The sequence below is a fragment of the Gossypium hirsutum genome, chromosome A01 (assembly GCF_007990345.1).
Source record: "Gossypium hirsutum isolate 1008001.06 chromosome A01, Gossypium_hirsutum_v2.1, whole genome shotgun sequence".
NCBI classification, from domain to species: Eukaryota; Viridiplantae; Streptophyta; class Magnoliopsida; order Malvales; family Malvaceae; genus Gossypium; species Gossypium hirsutum.
Genome location: NC_053424.1, coordinates 87,326,617 through 87,341,281, shown reverse-complemented (window position 1 = coordinate 87,341,281; position 14,665 = coordinate 87,326,617). Strand labels below are relative to the sequence as shown.

The 14,665-nt window shown below is 34.8% G+C and overlaps 3 protein-coding genes across 8 annotated transcripts; 1 reads left to right on the top strand and 2 right to left on the bottom strand.

The window, feature by feature from the left end:
• The first annotated feature begins 900 nt into the window (after positions 1–900).
• LOC107903622 (protein VAC14 homolog) lies at positions 901–11,711 on the top strand. 3 transcript variants are annotated; one of them, XR_001685863.2, is made up of 21 exons: positions 901–1,302; positions 1,411–1,524; positions 1,628–1,693; positions 2,881–2,970; positions 3,061–3,180; positions 3,271–3,299; positions 3,416–3,558; positions 3,643–3,737; positions 3,955–4,041; positions 4,246–4,353; positions 4,463–4,554; positions 4,754–4,835; positions 6,038–6,103; positions 7,099–7,214; positions 7,373–7,493; positions 7,679–7,840; positions 7,967–8,095; positions 8,717–8,785; positions 9,017–9,310; positions 9,513–9,686; positions 10,103–10,306. XR_001685863.2 is itself a non-coding variant. In XM_016829720.2 (20 exons), exons 1-20 carry the CDS (start codon positions 1,213–1,215, stop codon positions 9,600–9,602), a joined length of 2,163 nt encoding a protein of 720 aa, XP_016685209.1. In that variant the 5' UTR covers positions 906–1,212; the 3' UTR covers positions 9,603–9,931. The 3 variants fall into 3 exon arrangements, 1 of the variants encoding a protein (XP_016685209.1); XR_001685864.2 differs by lacking the exon at positions 10,103–10,306 and adding an exon at positions 11,079–11,711 and having other exon boundaries at positions 906–1,302; XM_016829720.2 differs by lacking the exon at positions 10,103–10,306 and having other exon boundaries at positions 906–1,302; positions 9,513–9,931.
• LOC107903623 (ankyrin repeat-containing protein At2g01680) lies at positions 10,753–13,246 on the bottom strand. 4 transcript variants are annotated; one of them, XM_016829722.2, is made up of 3 exons: positions 12,620–13,246; positions 11,986–12,395; positions 10,753–11,892 (listed from the first exon to the last, which is right to left on the bottom strand). In XM_016829722.2, exons 1-3 carry the CDS (start codon positions 12,930–12,932, stop codon positions 11,017–11,019), a joined length of 1,599 nt encoding a protein of 532 aa, XP_016685211.1. In that variant the 5' UTR covers positions 12,933–13,246; the 3' UTR covers positions 10,753–11,016. The 4 variants fall into 4 exon arrangements, with proteins under 4 accessions (XP_016685211.1, XP_040938136.1, XP_040938272.1 ...); XM_041082202.1 differs by having other exon boundaries at positions 12,687–12,825; XM_041082338.1 differs by having other exon boundaries at positions 12,673–12,802.
• Positions 13,247–13,556: 310 nt separating this feature from the next.
• LOC121215499 (protein MAIN-LIKE 2-like) lies at positions 13,557–14,157 on the bottom strand. The gene is made up of 2 exons (XM_041090173.1): positions 14,104–14,157; positions 13,557–14,018 (listed from the first exon to the last, which is right to left on the bottom strand). The coding sequence occupies exons 1-2, from the start codon at positions 14,155–14,157 to the stop codon at positions 13,557–13,559; spliced, it is 516 nt and encodes a 171-aa protein (XP_040946107.1).
• Positions 14,158–14,665: the final 508 nt, after the last annotated feature.

Below are 14,665 nucleotides of genomic sequence, written 5' to 3'. Positions count from 1 at the left end.
CTCATATCAAATTAGTGAAGAGACTATTGAAATGACTTAGAAGGTCAAATAGTGGAATTCTATTGAGTATAATAAAGGACAACAAATTAGAAGACAATAAATAAAATGCTAGCAAAATCATGAAATAAAACACACGCGGGAATCACCCATTTACATGCATGCAACATATACGAAAATAAGGGACCAAAGAAAGGATATGGAGAAAAATGATTTTCTTAGAAAGTCAAGAAAAATCCAAGTAAAATACGAACACTAAATTCTTGGAAATAAAATGATTAGAAGATCTTCAAAGAAATAAAGAATCAAAGAAGAAATAATTATCATAAAATAGATTGTGAATTGAAGAAAAAAAACTATAGATGATTTAGATGATGGAAGAGAAAGGTGATTACCGTGTAGTTAACTAACTCTATTAAAAGGTTAATGATGAAAAAGTGAAAACACTTTGGAAAGAGAAAAAAATTTTAGTTCTTATACTATGCTCAAACTTTTGCTATCATGGTTACAATGCCTTTTACCCTTTTTTCTAATTGATTATCAATTGAATTTTAATTTTAATTTTTAAATCAAATAATAGAGGATTAAGTTCATGAAATTGAAATTAGGAGATTAAATTTTAAAACTCTGAAAGGTACAGGGACCGGAGGTAAAATAGACATTCAATCTAATTTAAAGATAAGTAATTATTGGTAGAATTAGGTGAAAAAGTAGCACTTTTTCTAACATTATGAAATTCCAATTTCACCTTTATGCTCACCCTTATCTCGTTCTGAGACACTCGGATTGTAGCTGTAAATACTATTTATGGGAAGGTTAATTTGGACATTTCACTTAACTATGTCACTTTCAACACCCTTTCCCCGTTTATCTAAACTAAAAACGACACAATCCAAATTCCCAAAAAATGATTTGAAAATTAGTTTGTTAAAAAACATTCAAATAATAAAAACTAAAGAAAGGAAATTGAAAATCCGATCGCATTTGTTTGAAAAAAAAAAAAAACTATTCGTTTCTGCAAAATTTCTCCAGATCTGTTTTTCCCCTCGATTTTCATTTACCGGTCCAGAAAACAAACCGCAAACCCTAAATAGACCAAAAGGGAGGGAAAAGAAAATAGAGAAGAAAAAAACTATGTTCAGATTCGAATTTGAGAAGATCAGGAAACGAATTTGATTTTATCGAAAAAAGGCCTTTTTTTTGTAAATTTCTGCTATGGCCGACGCGCTTTCTGTGATTCCCGCATCAGTTCTCCGTAATCTTTCTGACAAGCTGTACGAGAAACGCAAGAATGCTGCCCTTGAGGTTTTTGTTCCTTTCTTTTTTGAATTTCCGTGGAATTTAATTTGCAGCTCTTTTTTTTTCAGTGATCAAATTGCTTAACTTTTTTTTTGTCATATTAACTACTTCTAGGTTGAAGGAATTGTGAAACAGCTGGCGTTGTCGGGAGATCACGAGAAGATATCGGCGGTGATCAAATTGTTGGCCAAGGAATTTACCTACTCTCCACAAGCCAATCACCGTAAGGTTGGTGGATGATGAATAATTTTGTGATTTTTCTCACTTTCACTATTAATTTAATTTGAATTTTGGCTCGGTCTTGTTAAATTCCGGTCTTCTGTTTATGTAGGGAGGATTGATTGGTTTGGCTGCTGCCACTGTTGGGTTGACTTCCGAAGCCGCGCAACATCTTGAGGTAAGCACTAGTTTGGCTTTATTTTCAGTCTGTTAACACGTTTAAACCTTTTAGAAGCATGTAGAACAGTGTTTACCATGGCATTGATATTCAATCTCAAGGTTTATGGACTATTGCTCTATAATTGTAATGTTTTAGGGTTGTTAGTTCAGGTTTGATGTTTGTTAATAAGGAGATAACTACACTAGGCATACATTTGGTGTGCCTTATTAGATATTACCTGACATAAGCTATGGGATTTTCGTCACTTAATAAACTTTAGTTTTTTACCTTCAGACTTCTGTGTCTCTGGTAGGGAGTTGGGGATACATGCGAAATTAGGGATATAATTTAGTGTCATCTCACTGACTTGGTTTGACTTTTGAAAGTTTCTATTATTCAAAAGTTGCTTTATTGAACAAATGTTATCATGATTGCATGCATGGTGTTACTATTTTAGGCTTAGCCCGTTTCTGTTTGTCGTATAAGTTGTAGAAAACTGCTTGGATGATGCTTTGGTTGCCATAATTTTTTTAGCCCCTTGTTGGTAATTGGTAATGCATTGATGTATTTTCTTATTTGTCTAATGTGAACATGTGAGCTCTTTCATCAGTTCTTCATTACTCTTGCATGAGCTTCTAAAAGAATTGGAAAACTTAAAAGGTTGAATTTGACATTGTTGCACATTTAATAACATTATTGGCCAAGTTCTTAAATATTGTTATTTCGATTTGACCTCTTACTTTGGTTTGTTGTTCCTGTTTTAAGAACTCTTTTCATTATTAGCTCATATAATTATAAATTGTTGATTAAAAAGCTTTCAAGCATTGTAGTAGACTGCATCTATTGGTGTATTTCTCTGCCACTTATGTAGCTTGGCTTGGGTATAGTGATATTTATATTTCCCCTTTCCGTTTTAGTCTTGCGGGGGAGAGAATGTGGGTGTTGGGCTGGGACAGGCTATAGGGGTATGAGTTAAGACTTTAGGTCCTTTCAGGCACATAGAAGGGATTATCGTTGTTTGAAAGTTTTATTCTTTCTCAAGCAGAAATAGGAAGTAAAATGAGAAAATGTTGTGATTATTTTGTCTTTATTAACAAGTGTCAGTTATTTTTTCGCAGTTAGATGTTTATTTAGTTAACTTCTTTTCTTTCCTCTTCTTTTGTATATAATTTAGTGATTGATTTTCTTGTGATTGAATCTGCTAGCAAATTGTGCCGCCAGTGCTTAATTCTCTTTCTGACCAAGACAGCAGAGTACGATATTATGCTTGTGAAGCACTATATAACATTGCAAAGGTGAAAGAAGATTTATTTACTTTTTTTTTTAAATCATTTCATGTCTTCTTTACTAATAGTGGATGGAATATGCTGTCTTCTGCTGTTCAGGTTGTCCGAGGAGATCTCATCATATTCTTTAATCAAATATTTGATGCATTATGCAAACTATCGGCTGATTCTGATGCCAATGTACAGAGTGCTGCTCACCTTTTAGATAGGCTCGTGAAGGTTAATAATTGCTACCTCATCTAAATGTTGGCATTTAATTATGTGAAATATGAGAATTTATTGCCCTTCTATTTTTACAATGTGAAACAGGACATTGTTACTGAAAGCGACCAGTTCAGGTCTGCTTTGTTCCCTTCCAATTTCACTTCTTGAATCTTGTTTCATTTAGAAGTCTCATTTGAATTTTCTGGGAACTATCTTTGTAATGTTATTTGTATGGTTGCTTTGCCTTCAGTATTGAAGAATTTATACCATTACTGAGAGAGCGTATGAATGTCCTGAATCCCTATGTTCGCCAATTTTTGGTTGGGTGGATAACTGTACTGGACAGTGTTCCAGATATTGACATGTTGGGTTTCCTTCCTGATTTTCTTGATGGTAATAAAATCTTGGTCTCTTAAACCAATTTACCACTTCCTGATGAGAATTTATTTTAATTAATTAGCACTTGATAACTTTCAGGTTTGTTTAATATGTTAAGCGATTCTAGTCCTGAAATACGGCAACAAGCTGATTCAGCACTTTCAGAGTTCCTCCAAGAGATTAAAAACTCCCCAGTAAGACTTCTACTAACATGTTCTTTGACTGTTGGATTGGATTCTTGGCCCTAAGATTCTCTGTTTTAGAAATCTTTATGGTAATAACATGATTCATTACCTCATTATTTTTACTGAACAAGGTTATGGATTTATTATATATCATCAAAAGAATTTCTCATGAAAAAATATTTTGTTCATTTGTAATTTTCTGACTCGAGCAGTGCTACTCTTGAAGTCTGTAGATTATGGTCGCATGGCTGAAATACTGGTGCAAAGGGCAGCTTCTCCAGATGAATTTACTCGGTTAACAGCAATCACTTGGGTGAGTGGAATTTGACTTTATGTTGCCATAGATACGGGAATAATTTTAAAGCAGAAAAGTGGAAAATAATCTTGATAATGGATTCTTCCTCTTGTTAACTTATATATTCATACTATGATATTTTTTTCTTGCTACTCTTAGACTGATTATTTCATCTGGTACCTTTACATCATAGAAATTGAATCTAATTTTTGCCCTGGACAGATAAACGAATTTGTAAAACTTGGTGGAGACCAGCTTGTTCCTTACTATGCTGACATACTGGGAGCCATCCTCCCCTGCATATCTGATAAAGAAGAGAAAATTAGAGTGGTAAGTTTGTTTCTTTTATAGTCTCCTTAAAAGAATCATAAATAACCATCTGCAATGTCTTATAGAAATATGTGAGTTCTTTCCTTTATGTTTTTTATTTTTATATTAGGTTGCTCGTGAAACCAATGAGGAACTTCGTTCAATCAAGTCTGATCCAGCAGAGGCTTTTGATGTTGGGGCCATTCTCTACATTGCAAGGAGGTTAGTTTTTGTTACCTAGGAAAAATACTAGTCTTGAGATGTTAGTAGTAGTCTGCACTTCCATCCGTCAGCATATGCAGCGCTTCTGTATTTTGAGGAGCTATTGAAAAGTGTTTAAAATGGTGTCTTTGTTTTATTTTACTCCTGAAATAACTTTGTAATGATTTTGTAGTAATTACCATTTACTTTTACTGATCAGGCAACTGGATAGTGAGTGGGAGGCCACTAGAATTGAAGCATTGCACTGGATATCAACCCTTTTAGACAGACATCGTGCTGAGGTGAGGAAGCATTTATTTGTGATTTTCATTTACATTTGGATGCGTGTGTGTTTTTGCATACTTTTTTACTATAATCATATTGGTCTTACATGCACAAATACTTAATTTAAATCCATGTTTAACCATTTCAAGTCTCCTTGTAATAAATTTCTTAGAACGATACCTTGTAGGTGTTTGGTTTTCATGTTTCTGTTCCTTTCTACTATTATCTTCCCTTTGAAGTTTTGAGGAGTGTCTATTACATTATGCCTTATTTCTTAAGTTGTTTTTGGTCCTAGTAAAATTCACTGAAATGTTGGTCATTAAATTACATGTAGAGGCAAAGTATAAAAGGTCCCAAACTAAATTTCAATAGCCCTTTTTCAAAAAAAGAAAAAAAAAAAATTTCAAGTAGACTTGATATAATGGTTTACAATGAGATACTGATGGCCAAAGTCAAAGCAGTTATTTGTGATTTTCATTTACATCCCGCCCCCGGGGGGGGGGGTGTCACATATTTTTGCCATAATCATATTGATCTTACATGCACAAAAACTGAATTTAAATCCATGTTTGTGCTACTCTTTAAGCATTTAAAGACTCCCTGCGATAAATCTCACATCTCTTAAAATGATACCTCGTAGGCGTCTGGTGTTCATGTTTCTGCTCCTTTCTATCATTATCTTCCCTTTGAAGTTTCGAGGAGTGTCTATCACTTTATGCGTTGTTTCTTAAGATGTTTTTAGTCCTAGTAAAAATCACTGAAATGTTGGCTGTTAAATTATAGGTAGAGGCAAAGTACGAAAGGTCCCAAACTAATGTCACTAGCCCTTTTTATAAAAAAGAAGAAAAAAAACACAAGTAGACTTGATATAAAGGTCTATAATGAGATACTGATGGCCGCCAAAGTCAAAGCTTGTTGGCTACGTTTGGTACTTGGATATATATAGCATCTGCATCTCAATAGAAGTCCTAATTGACCTTTCTTTAGACTATTGTTAGCACTTTTTGTTGAAGCACATCTGATACTGCATCCTTGATTTCTTTTCATGTATCAAACAGACCTCATTGCGTTGTAAAGGCATGATAATTTCAACATAAATCGAAATAGGAAGTGTACAGTCTCTTGTCAAATTTGTAATTTGCGTGTTATATTTATTTGCAGTTTATGATGCTTGTTTTGCTCCTCTATGCATGATGTTTAACTTTTTTACCTGAAACAGGTCTTGTGTTTTCTAAATGACATATTTGACACCCTTTTGAAAGCTCTATCTGACTCTTCTGACGAGGTATATTTCTGCTTCTGCTTATGTGTTTCGGATTTAACTATTCCATACTTTATTTTATTTTATCTTTATTATTGTTTTGCGTATTTGTATTATTATAATGACAATAGGTGCATAGTTTTTATTTTATTTATTCTTTTTTTTTTCACATATTTGTATTACTATAATTAAAATAGGATGTATGTATAATTTTGTTTCTTGGATGCAACTGCTATTGAAACTTTCTAGCTAACACTGTTGGCAATATCCTTATATTCTCTTCTTTGAGAGCCTAGAAAGAGTGTTACCTTTGCAAGAGGTTCTCCTAGACCTCATTATGTCTACCATCTGATGCTTTTCCAAGAGATGGGATTAAGGATGGATGTGGATATGTCTACTCTGTTGGCTAAATGTTAAACCTGAAAAGTAACAAAAAGGGGGGATTGCAAAATTTGGAACTCATGAAGAAGCTAGAGTTCCTGAATTTCACTGGGAAAGTGTTAAAGTTCTTGCCTTGGACTCAATTAATTTGCTTTGTTTTCTTAATTTTGTTAGAGAAATTTCTTTCTAAATCTCTCTGACATTATTCCAAAATTTGGTACAAGTTATAGTAGTTAATTCATTTGATATTTGTTATTGTGTATCTTTTGTTTCGTTTCTAAAATCTTCCACCATTTCTAGATTGATCCTGGCTACTGCTCTCTTTATCTTGAAGCTTTTTATCCTCCCTTTGTCCTTTTATTAGGCTGACTGGATGATGATGCGATGGTGGTTGGAAGATTTTCTTCCCCATAATGTATTGGGATCATCTTAGTCATTACTAAATGGATGGATGTTATTATGTTGGGATGTATCTAATGTAGCCTATGGTCTTCCTCTCTAATATCCATTTTTATGTCATAAAAAATGAAATTAAAACTGCTCATGATTGATTTTATGGGTTTTGGTTCCAATTATTGATGTTAATTCTCTTAATTAACATATACTAATTTATCATGCGATTTTGGTTTTGCCGTCAGGTTGTGCTTCTGGTTCTTGATATTCATGCATGCATAGCACGAGATCCCCTACACTTCCGCCAGCTTATTGTTTTTCTGGTGCATAATTTCCGGGTTGATCATTCTCTTCTGGAGAGGTGATTCTAGGTCCCTCAAGCCTCATATATTATTTAATTTTTTATTATGAATTGTTTTGTTCAGTTGAGCACTCGTAGGCTATGTGGCCTACTTGTCTTGTAATTTGTGTACAGTATCTCATCACTTTCTTTTGCAAATTCTTCTCCTGTATTCTTAGGCGTGGTGCTTTGATAATCCGTAGACTTTGTGTTCTTTTGGATGCTGAACGGGTCTATCGTGAACTATCCACCATACTAGAGGGAGAAGCAGACCTGGATTTTGCCTGCATTATGGTTCAGGTTCTGTCATGTATTTAAGGATTCAATTAATGCAATAATGCTCTTCAGTGGACATAATAAAATGAAGCTGCTCCATAACTTTAAAATGTGATAGTCATGAAATTATTAAAGTTTATATGTTTTTTTCCTGAATCTTTATCTTTTAGCTGAATGGTGTCCAATTTTAAATTTTATCCTGTGTGCAGGCTTTGAATTTGATTCTACTCACTTCTTCTGAGCTATCTGTGCTTCGGGAACTTTTGAAACAGTCACTTGTTAATGCTGCTGGAAAGGATTTGTTTGTTTCTTTGTATGCTTCATGGTGCCATTCACCCATGGCCATTTTAAGTCTTTGTTTATTGGCACAGGTAATAAATTATAATTCCTTCAATTGCTAGCCAATCTCTCTATTTTTGTGTGCGGTGGGCTGAGAGAATAGGTGTGTTTGGACAATCTACTTCGATGGTTGTTAATCTAGTTTATTTGCTTGATAGGCATATCAGCATGCAAGTGCCGTGGTTCAGTCCTTGGTTGAGGAAGATATTAATGTCAAGTTCTTGGTTCAGCTTGATAAATTGATTCGCTTGCTCGAAACTCCCATCTTTGCTTATCTTAGATTGCAGGTTCCTAAATAATACTTACTACTTGCCTCAGTTGTCCTTTTAATATCTTTACTATGCTTGATTTGTAGGAATTGTAATATTGCATGCATTCTTTATTTAGGTTTTGGTTCACTTCCGATATTTGCTTATATTTCAGCAAGTCTCAGGGCATATTTTTTATTCATAATTATTTCTCCTCCCACCACCACCCCCCCAAAAAAAAAAACAAATTGGCACATACTTGTGTATTTCACTTGAACTAAATTATGGTACAGCATGCAATATCGTTTTCCGTAGAGAGATGCATACTCTTATTCTCAACCCTTTTATGATGGGATGTTTGGCCAATGACTGACTTATGTAGCCTTTGTTATTGAAAAGGTTATGCTCCAACATTTTAGTGGCTGGTCATTGAACTTTTATGTGAACAATTTTCCTTTTCCAATAGTTGCATATCTTCGTTCACTGGGAGATTTGTTTGCAGGTTGCTGCTCATTTTACCAGGCCAAACTAAGGCTTTAGTGAATTCATTGGTTGTAATGTAGTTAAACTTTTCTTAGAAGTAATTGGTTTACTAATATTTTCCTTGTTTATGTTTTAAATTTAGAATGTTGTGCTGCTGACCCTTTTTTCTGATTTCAGCTTCTTGAACCAGGAAGGTATATATGGTTGCTGAAAGCATTGTATGGTCTTTTAATGTTACTTCCACAGGTATGTCCGTGCTACTTTCTTTTCTTGGCACCCCTGCCCCAAACCTAAAAAATGGTTGTCAGTGCATTAACTACTTGACATCATCAAAACAGATCAAACACCGTAGGGGGATCTTTGATTGGTTTTAAGGGGGCATGTAGTGTGTTCACGCATGTCACAAACTGGTGCATGCGCATAGACACTGCATAATTTTCATTGTTAAATTATGTTGACCCTTTGATTTATCTACAGCAAAGTGCTGCATTCAAGATCTTGCGAACTCGTTTGAAAACTGTGCCATCACACTCCTTCAATGGTGATCAACTCAAACGAGCATCATCAGGCAACCCATACTCCCAAATTTTACATTATAGTGGATCCCAAATCACTGAGGATGGCGATGTAAGGCAAGATAATGGGAATTTACAGAACGGAATCAACTTTGCTTCAAGGCTACAACAGTTTGTTCAAATGCAGAGACAACATCGAATGCTTGAAAAATCACAAGAACAATCACAAGCTAGAAGTAGTTCCACTTTATCAAAGGTGTGTAAGTTACTCATTGATCTTGTTTCATAATCTTGCATCATTATCTTAATGATTATGTTGGTCATTGTATTAAGTTGTAAATTTGATTAAATTAACTACATAATACATTTGATCTTTATATGGGCTATTGGCAGAAAATGAAAGGTCCTGTTGACCGGTCTTTCTTCATGATACTTTACCTTTATACATTTTTATGCAGGAAGGGCCAGAAGCAGAAGAATCCCGGGGACCTCAAACATCCGACTCAAACTTGCCTCCTTCAAGATCATCCAGAAGAGGCCTGGGGTAATTGCCAAATTAATTGATGGTGCTTCTGCGACCTACTTATAGTTCAAGGTCATTGTACTATGATCACAAGATGGTTGAGCCACAGGTGAGATCTGGTATAAAGTATGTAAAATTGTATATCATATTAGTTTGTTTCCATTAAACTCATGGAGATTGGGATGGTGGAAATTGGGTTTTGAATATAAAGCTTGGAGGGGCTTTCCAAGCTATTCTTTTTCCTTTGTAAACAGGATACACCCATGTGGTTCTGTGATCTTTTTTTTATTTATTGAAATCCACATGGATTAGAGGGAGATGATGAATTTAGAGAATGCAGATTTTATTTTTCTATTTTCTTCATGTCTCGTAGCAATCTTACAATAAAAATAAGGGAATTTCTAATTCATGTACAAATTGATCTTTGGTGTAGCTATGTATGTACACTTTTATATATCCCTTTTAATCGATACATAATTTGATTATGGTGGGCTGTTTTGCTGTCTTTGTTGTTGCTTTCTGCAGGCCACAGGAAAATATAATGGATGTATATGACAGCAAAAATAGAAAATTGACCCCAACTAGTCACTGGATTAGTGGCAAATGACTAGTGTTGTTTTAAGTATTTGTTGACAGCATGTCATTCTGGGTTCATATCTGGATAATCCCTTCCCTTACATTTGATTAAAAAATAAATCCTTTGGCTATACAAGGTTCCATTTCATTTAATTGATACCTTTTATTTATTTATTTTGATTAATCATAACTTATTTTCAAAAGGAAGCAAAACCCTGATGTGCTCATCTTTTAATAGCTTTGATCTAAATAATGGAGAAAGGGGTACTTTTGATTTTCCAAGTCAAGCCTTTTTCACGCCAATTTACAGGGTAGAGAAAAGCTTTAAAGCCTCTTCCACCAACTTGTTCTTTTTCTCTTCGTGTAATTAGTTCTCTAATGCTGCATTGTCATGAACCATTCATCATACCTTACCGTTATTTTCCTCAATTTCACAAACAAGACTTTAACCAGATAAGTTTCCACTTTCAACTACCAGCAGATCTTCTAGTTATTTAGTGGTTGTTTCTTTAAAACAATTTTGTCTTCATTCGACATTTTTGTTTAACACATTATAACTATATGCATAAAATATTTAAAAAATCATAATGTCGTATGCATACTAATTTACAATACTCACATGAAAAACATAGTCTATTGTACACAAATCTATAATCAGCCTTGGGATTGTGAACCAGGAAGCATGAACTACAGTCTTGCTTTTACAGCATTTGGATTAAAATTTGACAGCTTTGATATTACAACTCTGAATCATCAGCCATTTAGTTACACAGCAAAAGACTTTCTGCGGCTGTACCGTGCTCCTTTTGCAAGCTTTAATTTAGTGGCTTCTTTTTTTCATTTTTCTTTTTTAAAATAGAGTTTTACAAAGCATATATCTTCTCAAGGTCAGAATTATAATCATCATCATCTGATATATTTGCAGAATATGTCCATGAGAAAGACTTGCTTCCACTTGCCCTCTTTATTCGTCTCTGTGAGTCGCTGCGAAAACCCCGGAAATGTTGTCGAGAAACAAAGTAACACATGCTCGCAAGTGTCCCAACCAGAATTGGTGCCCCAACAATGGTTATAATGACTGCCATCCATGAATTCCCTTTTCCTACAACCAAAAAGGCTATTGACAAAAATGCTCCACAGGTGCAAGCACAAGCAGTCCACATTAGCTTGTTAACCACTGATACAACCTGTTTTTGAGCATTTGTGTCCCATGCTACCAATGTGATCTGAACAACAACAACAGCCAATGACATGAAGAGGGATGTGGCATTCAAGAGGCAGAAAATGCGGAAACCTACGTGATCAGCTATGTTGGCCTTCCCTTCATCCGGTTCACTTGTTACGTATTCGCCAGGCAAGGTGAAAATGGCTAAGAAGGCAATCGATGCAAAGAGCACTGCAATAACGGTGACGGAATTGGTGGTGTTTTGAACAGCTTCTCGATGGAGTTTCTGAAGTTCCTTGGCACTTCCGGACACCCTTATGTTGGTTTTTTGGTTTTGTAAGAATTGTGACTGCACTTCATGCTTAATATCACTCACAGTCCTCTTAAGTTCCATTGCTTCATCCACTTGGCCAACATACCTAGCATGCTGTGTACCTGCCTCCATCAGAACTCCTTTAATTTCCAGTGTGGATTCTCCATATTGGAGTTTATCGGCCAAATCCAACGCGGTTTTGTGCTGATTATTAATGGCATTGATATCAATCAATCTTTTGGTTAGCAACAAGCTCACAATCTGAAAAGCAGAGGAAAACAGAATATCAGTTAAATCTTACAACTGCATAAGTTTATGCCATTGCTGGTATGTGACAAACAGTGAGAGAGATACCTGTGGACGAGCCTTCCTCGTAGCTATATGCAATGCGGTATTCCCGTTTTTGTCTCGTTCATTCAGTAGTGAGTGATTGGCAAGCAATATTTCATCAACGACAGCCGGGCACTGACCCTTCACCGCCATATGGAGCGCGGCTTGGCCTTTCTTATCTTTGATTCTCACAATGCCTTGATCACAATCTGTAAGAGCTTTTACTACACTAATAAGGCCATACCTTGCAGCCGTATGCAATGCCGTCTTTCCATTTTTACGCACTATCCTAACGCAGCTTGGATCGGTACTCAATATTGCATTTACGACATCTAAATTACTTTTAACAGCTGCAAAATAAAGGGGGCTGGTATTCGTCGAGTCACATAGCTCACAAAGCTCCGGCCAAATTCCCAAAAGTTCCTTCACCATACCTACAATACACAAAACACTATATTTGGTCAATCACATTTCAGACACACACCGCGACAAAAAGCAATTAAAATCAAGATTTCCCTATTTCTCTTAAACCTTCCACCAGATGCATGTTTTCATGAAAATGGACCCTCTCCCAATTAAAATCAAGCTAAAATATAAAACCCAGATTGCAAAACCAAATCATGATTGAGAAATCAGAACCATACCCAAGTTTCCTAACCCAAGTTTCCTAACTTAGCAACAACATGAAAAGTGTTGATATCAGAGTTGGACCTCATCTTTACAACCTCAACATCACAAAACTTGAGCAAGTAACTGAAAATCTCCTGCAAATTGTTTTCTGCAGCAATATATAAAGCAGTCTTCCCTGACTTATTTTGTGATGCCACCAGATCAGACACCGTCGATGATCCATCAGACGGTTCATCTTTTGTCAGCTTATCCAACATCTGCTTCACAGACTGAAGCTCCCCAGATTGAACAGCTGCAAAGAAAGACTGCTGAGTGAGGAACCGTAAAGACTTGGACTCCATTAAAGCTGCTTCCTTTTTTGGTTTAGTTGTAAATGATAATAGATCGATCTCTTGAATTTGATTTTTAAATATGGTTATGGGTTTATCTGATGGATTGAGAAATATAATGGGGGGTATCTGCCATTAACAATCGTGTGTCAGAGTTGACTGTTAAAGAAAAACAACCACCCGGTGTGATATTATCCAACAAATAGTGGAAATATAGGATATAGCTTTGTAGTTGAAGTTGTAATGTATTTTTGTATTTGGAGAAATCAGAGTTTAAATGCTGTCGAGATTCTAAGAATCCCAACTGTTTCTTTGTTCTGGTGGCTGTGACATCACTTGACTTCTGTTCCTTTTTCTTTTCACTTTTTGTTTACACTCTGATTTTGTTGGGTTTTTTACCTCAATATTATAAAAAAAAATTTATACACTAAAATAGGTTGTCACCTAGATTTTTAATTACGAAAATGATATTTTTTTAGGTCATACCTATCTGACAGGCACAACTGATTTTTTTAATATTAATTTTTTTCGTTTAAAAAATTATTATTATATATATATTTTAGGTTAGTATACAACCCGTGTATATGGAAGCATACATACATGTTGTGCCTACCTGACAGGCTCAACTAGTTGAGCCTATCTGACAGGCACGACTAGGTGCATAATGTAAGCTCGAACGGCCTGCATCACCTCCTGTTCATTGGTAGTACTCGGCAAATACTCAAAATTGGCCTTTAGCCATGACAACCTCAAACTGGCAAATTTCCCCTCACTTGGCGAGCGTCCAAGTAATTTATAGCAAAGGGTTGCCAGCCTGGAGATCGAACTTACGCCCGTGACCGCATTCCCATCGATGGGGAGCTTGAGCTGTACTGCAACATCTTCTAGAATGATGCAGCACTCCCCGCACGGCAAATGAAATGTGTGGGTCTCCGGACGCCATCGCTCGACTAAAGCGGAAATCAGGTCATATCGCAGATCAAAAGTCCGGATCAATGTTGTTGATTCGAACCCGGCTAACTCCAAGAACGGTATTAGGCATTCATCTGGCTGAAACCCTATACTATTAACACGGCCTCTCAATACGCGGTACGACTCCTGACATTATTATATTAGCGAAATAATTAATACAATATAATTTAATTCAACAAATAACATGACTATGAAATAAAAATTTTATTACCATCTCCTTAATGGTACTTGATATGTGATTTGTATTATCAATCAAAGAACCCATTTGTTACAAATCTGCAATTAAAAAAAATTAAATTCAGTTTTTCTTATTACAAAAGTTACAATAAATTTTTTCAAATTTTAAAAATAAACACAGTAAATATCTCATAATTTCTCATTTTTTACCTACAATTTTTTTTTATGTTAGATAACAATAATAATATAATTAAAAAAATAAACTATCTAAATATAAAAAACATACGAATTAAAAAAAAGAACTAGAAACATACCTAATTAGAAGAACTTCCAAATGACCTATAAAATTATGTAACAACAAATTTAATCAACATTTTAATAAATCAATAAAAATTATCAAATAAATATATAATAATATAAAATTACATTATATAAAAATTACATTAAAAATCACAAAACACTAAACTATAAACACTAACAATTTATAATCATATACTAACACAAAATAGCTATAAAATTATTTTTTTAAATACATTACTAAAAAAAATCACAATACATTAATACACACACTAAAACACTAACAATATATAACCTAA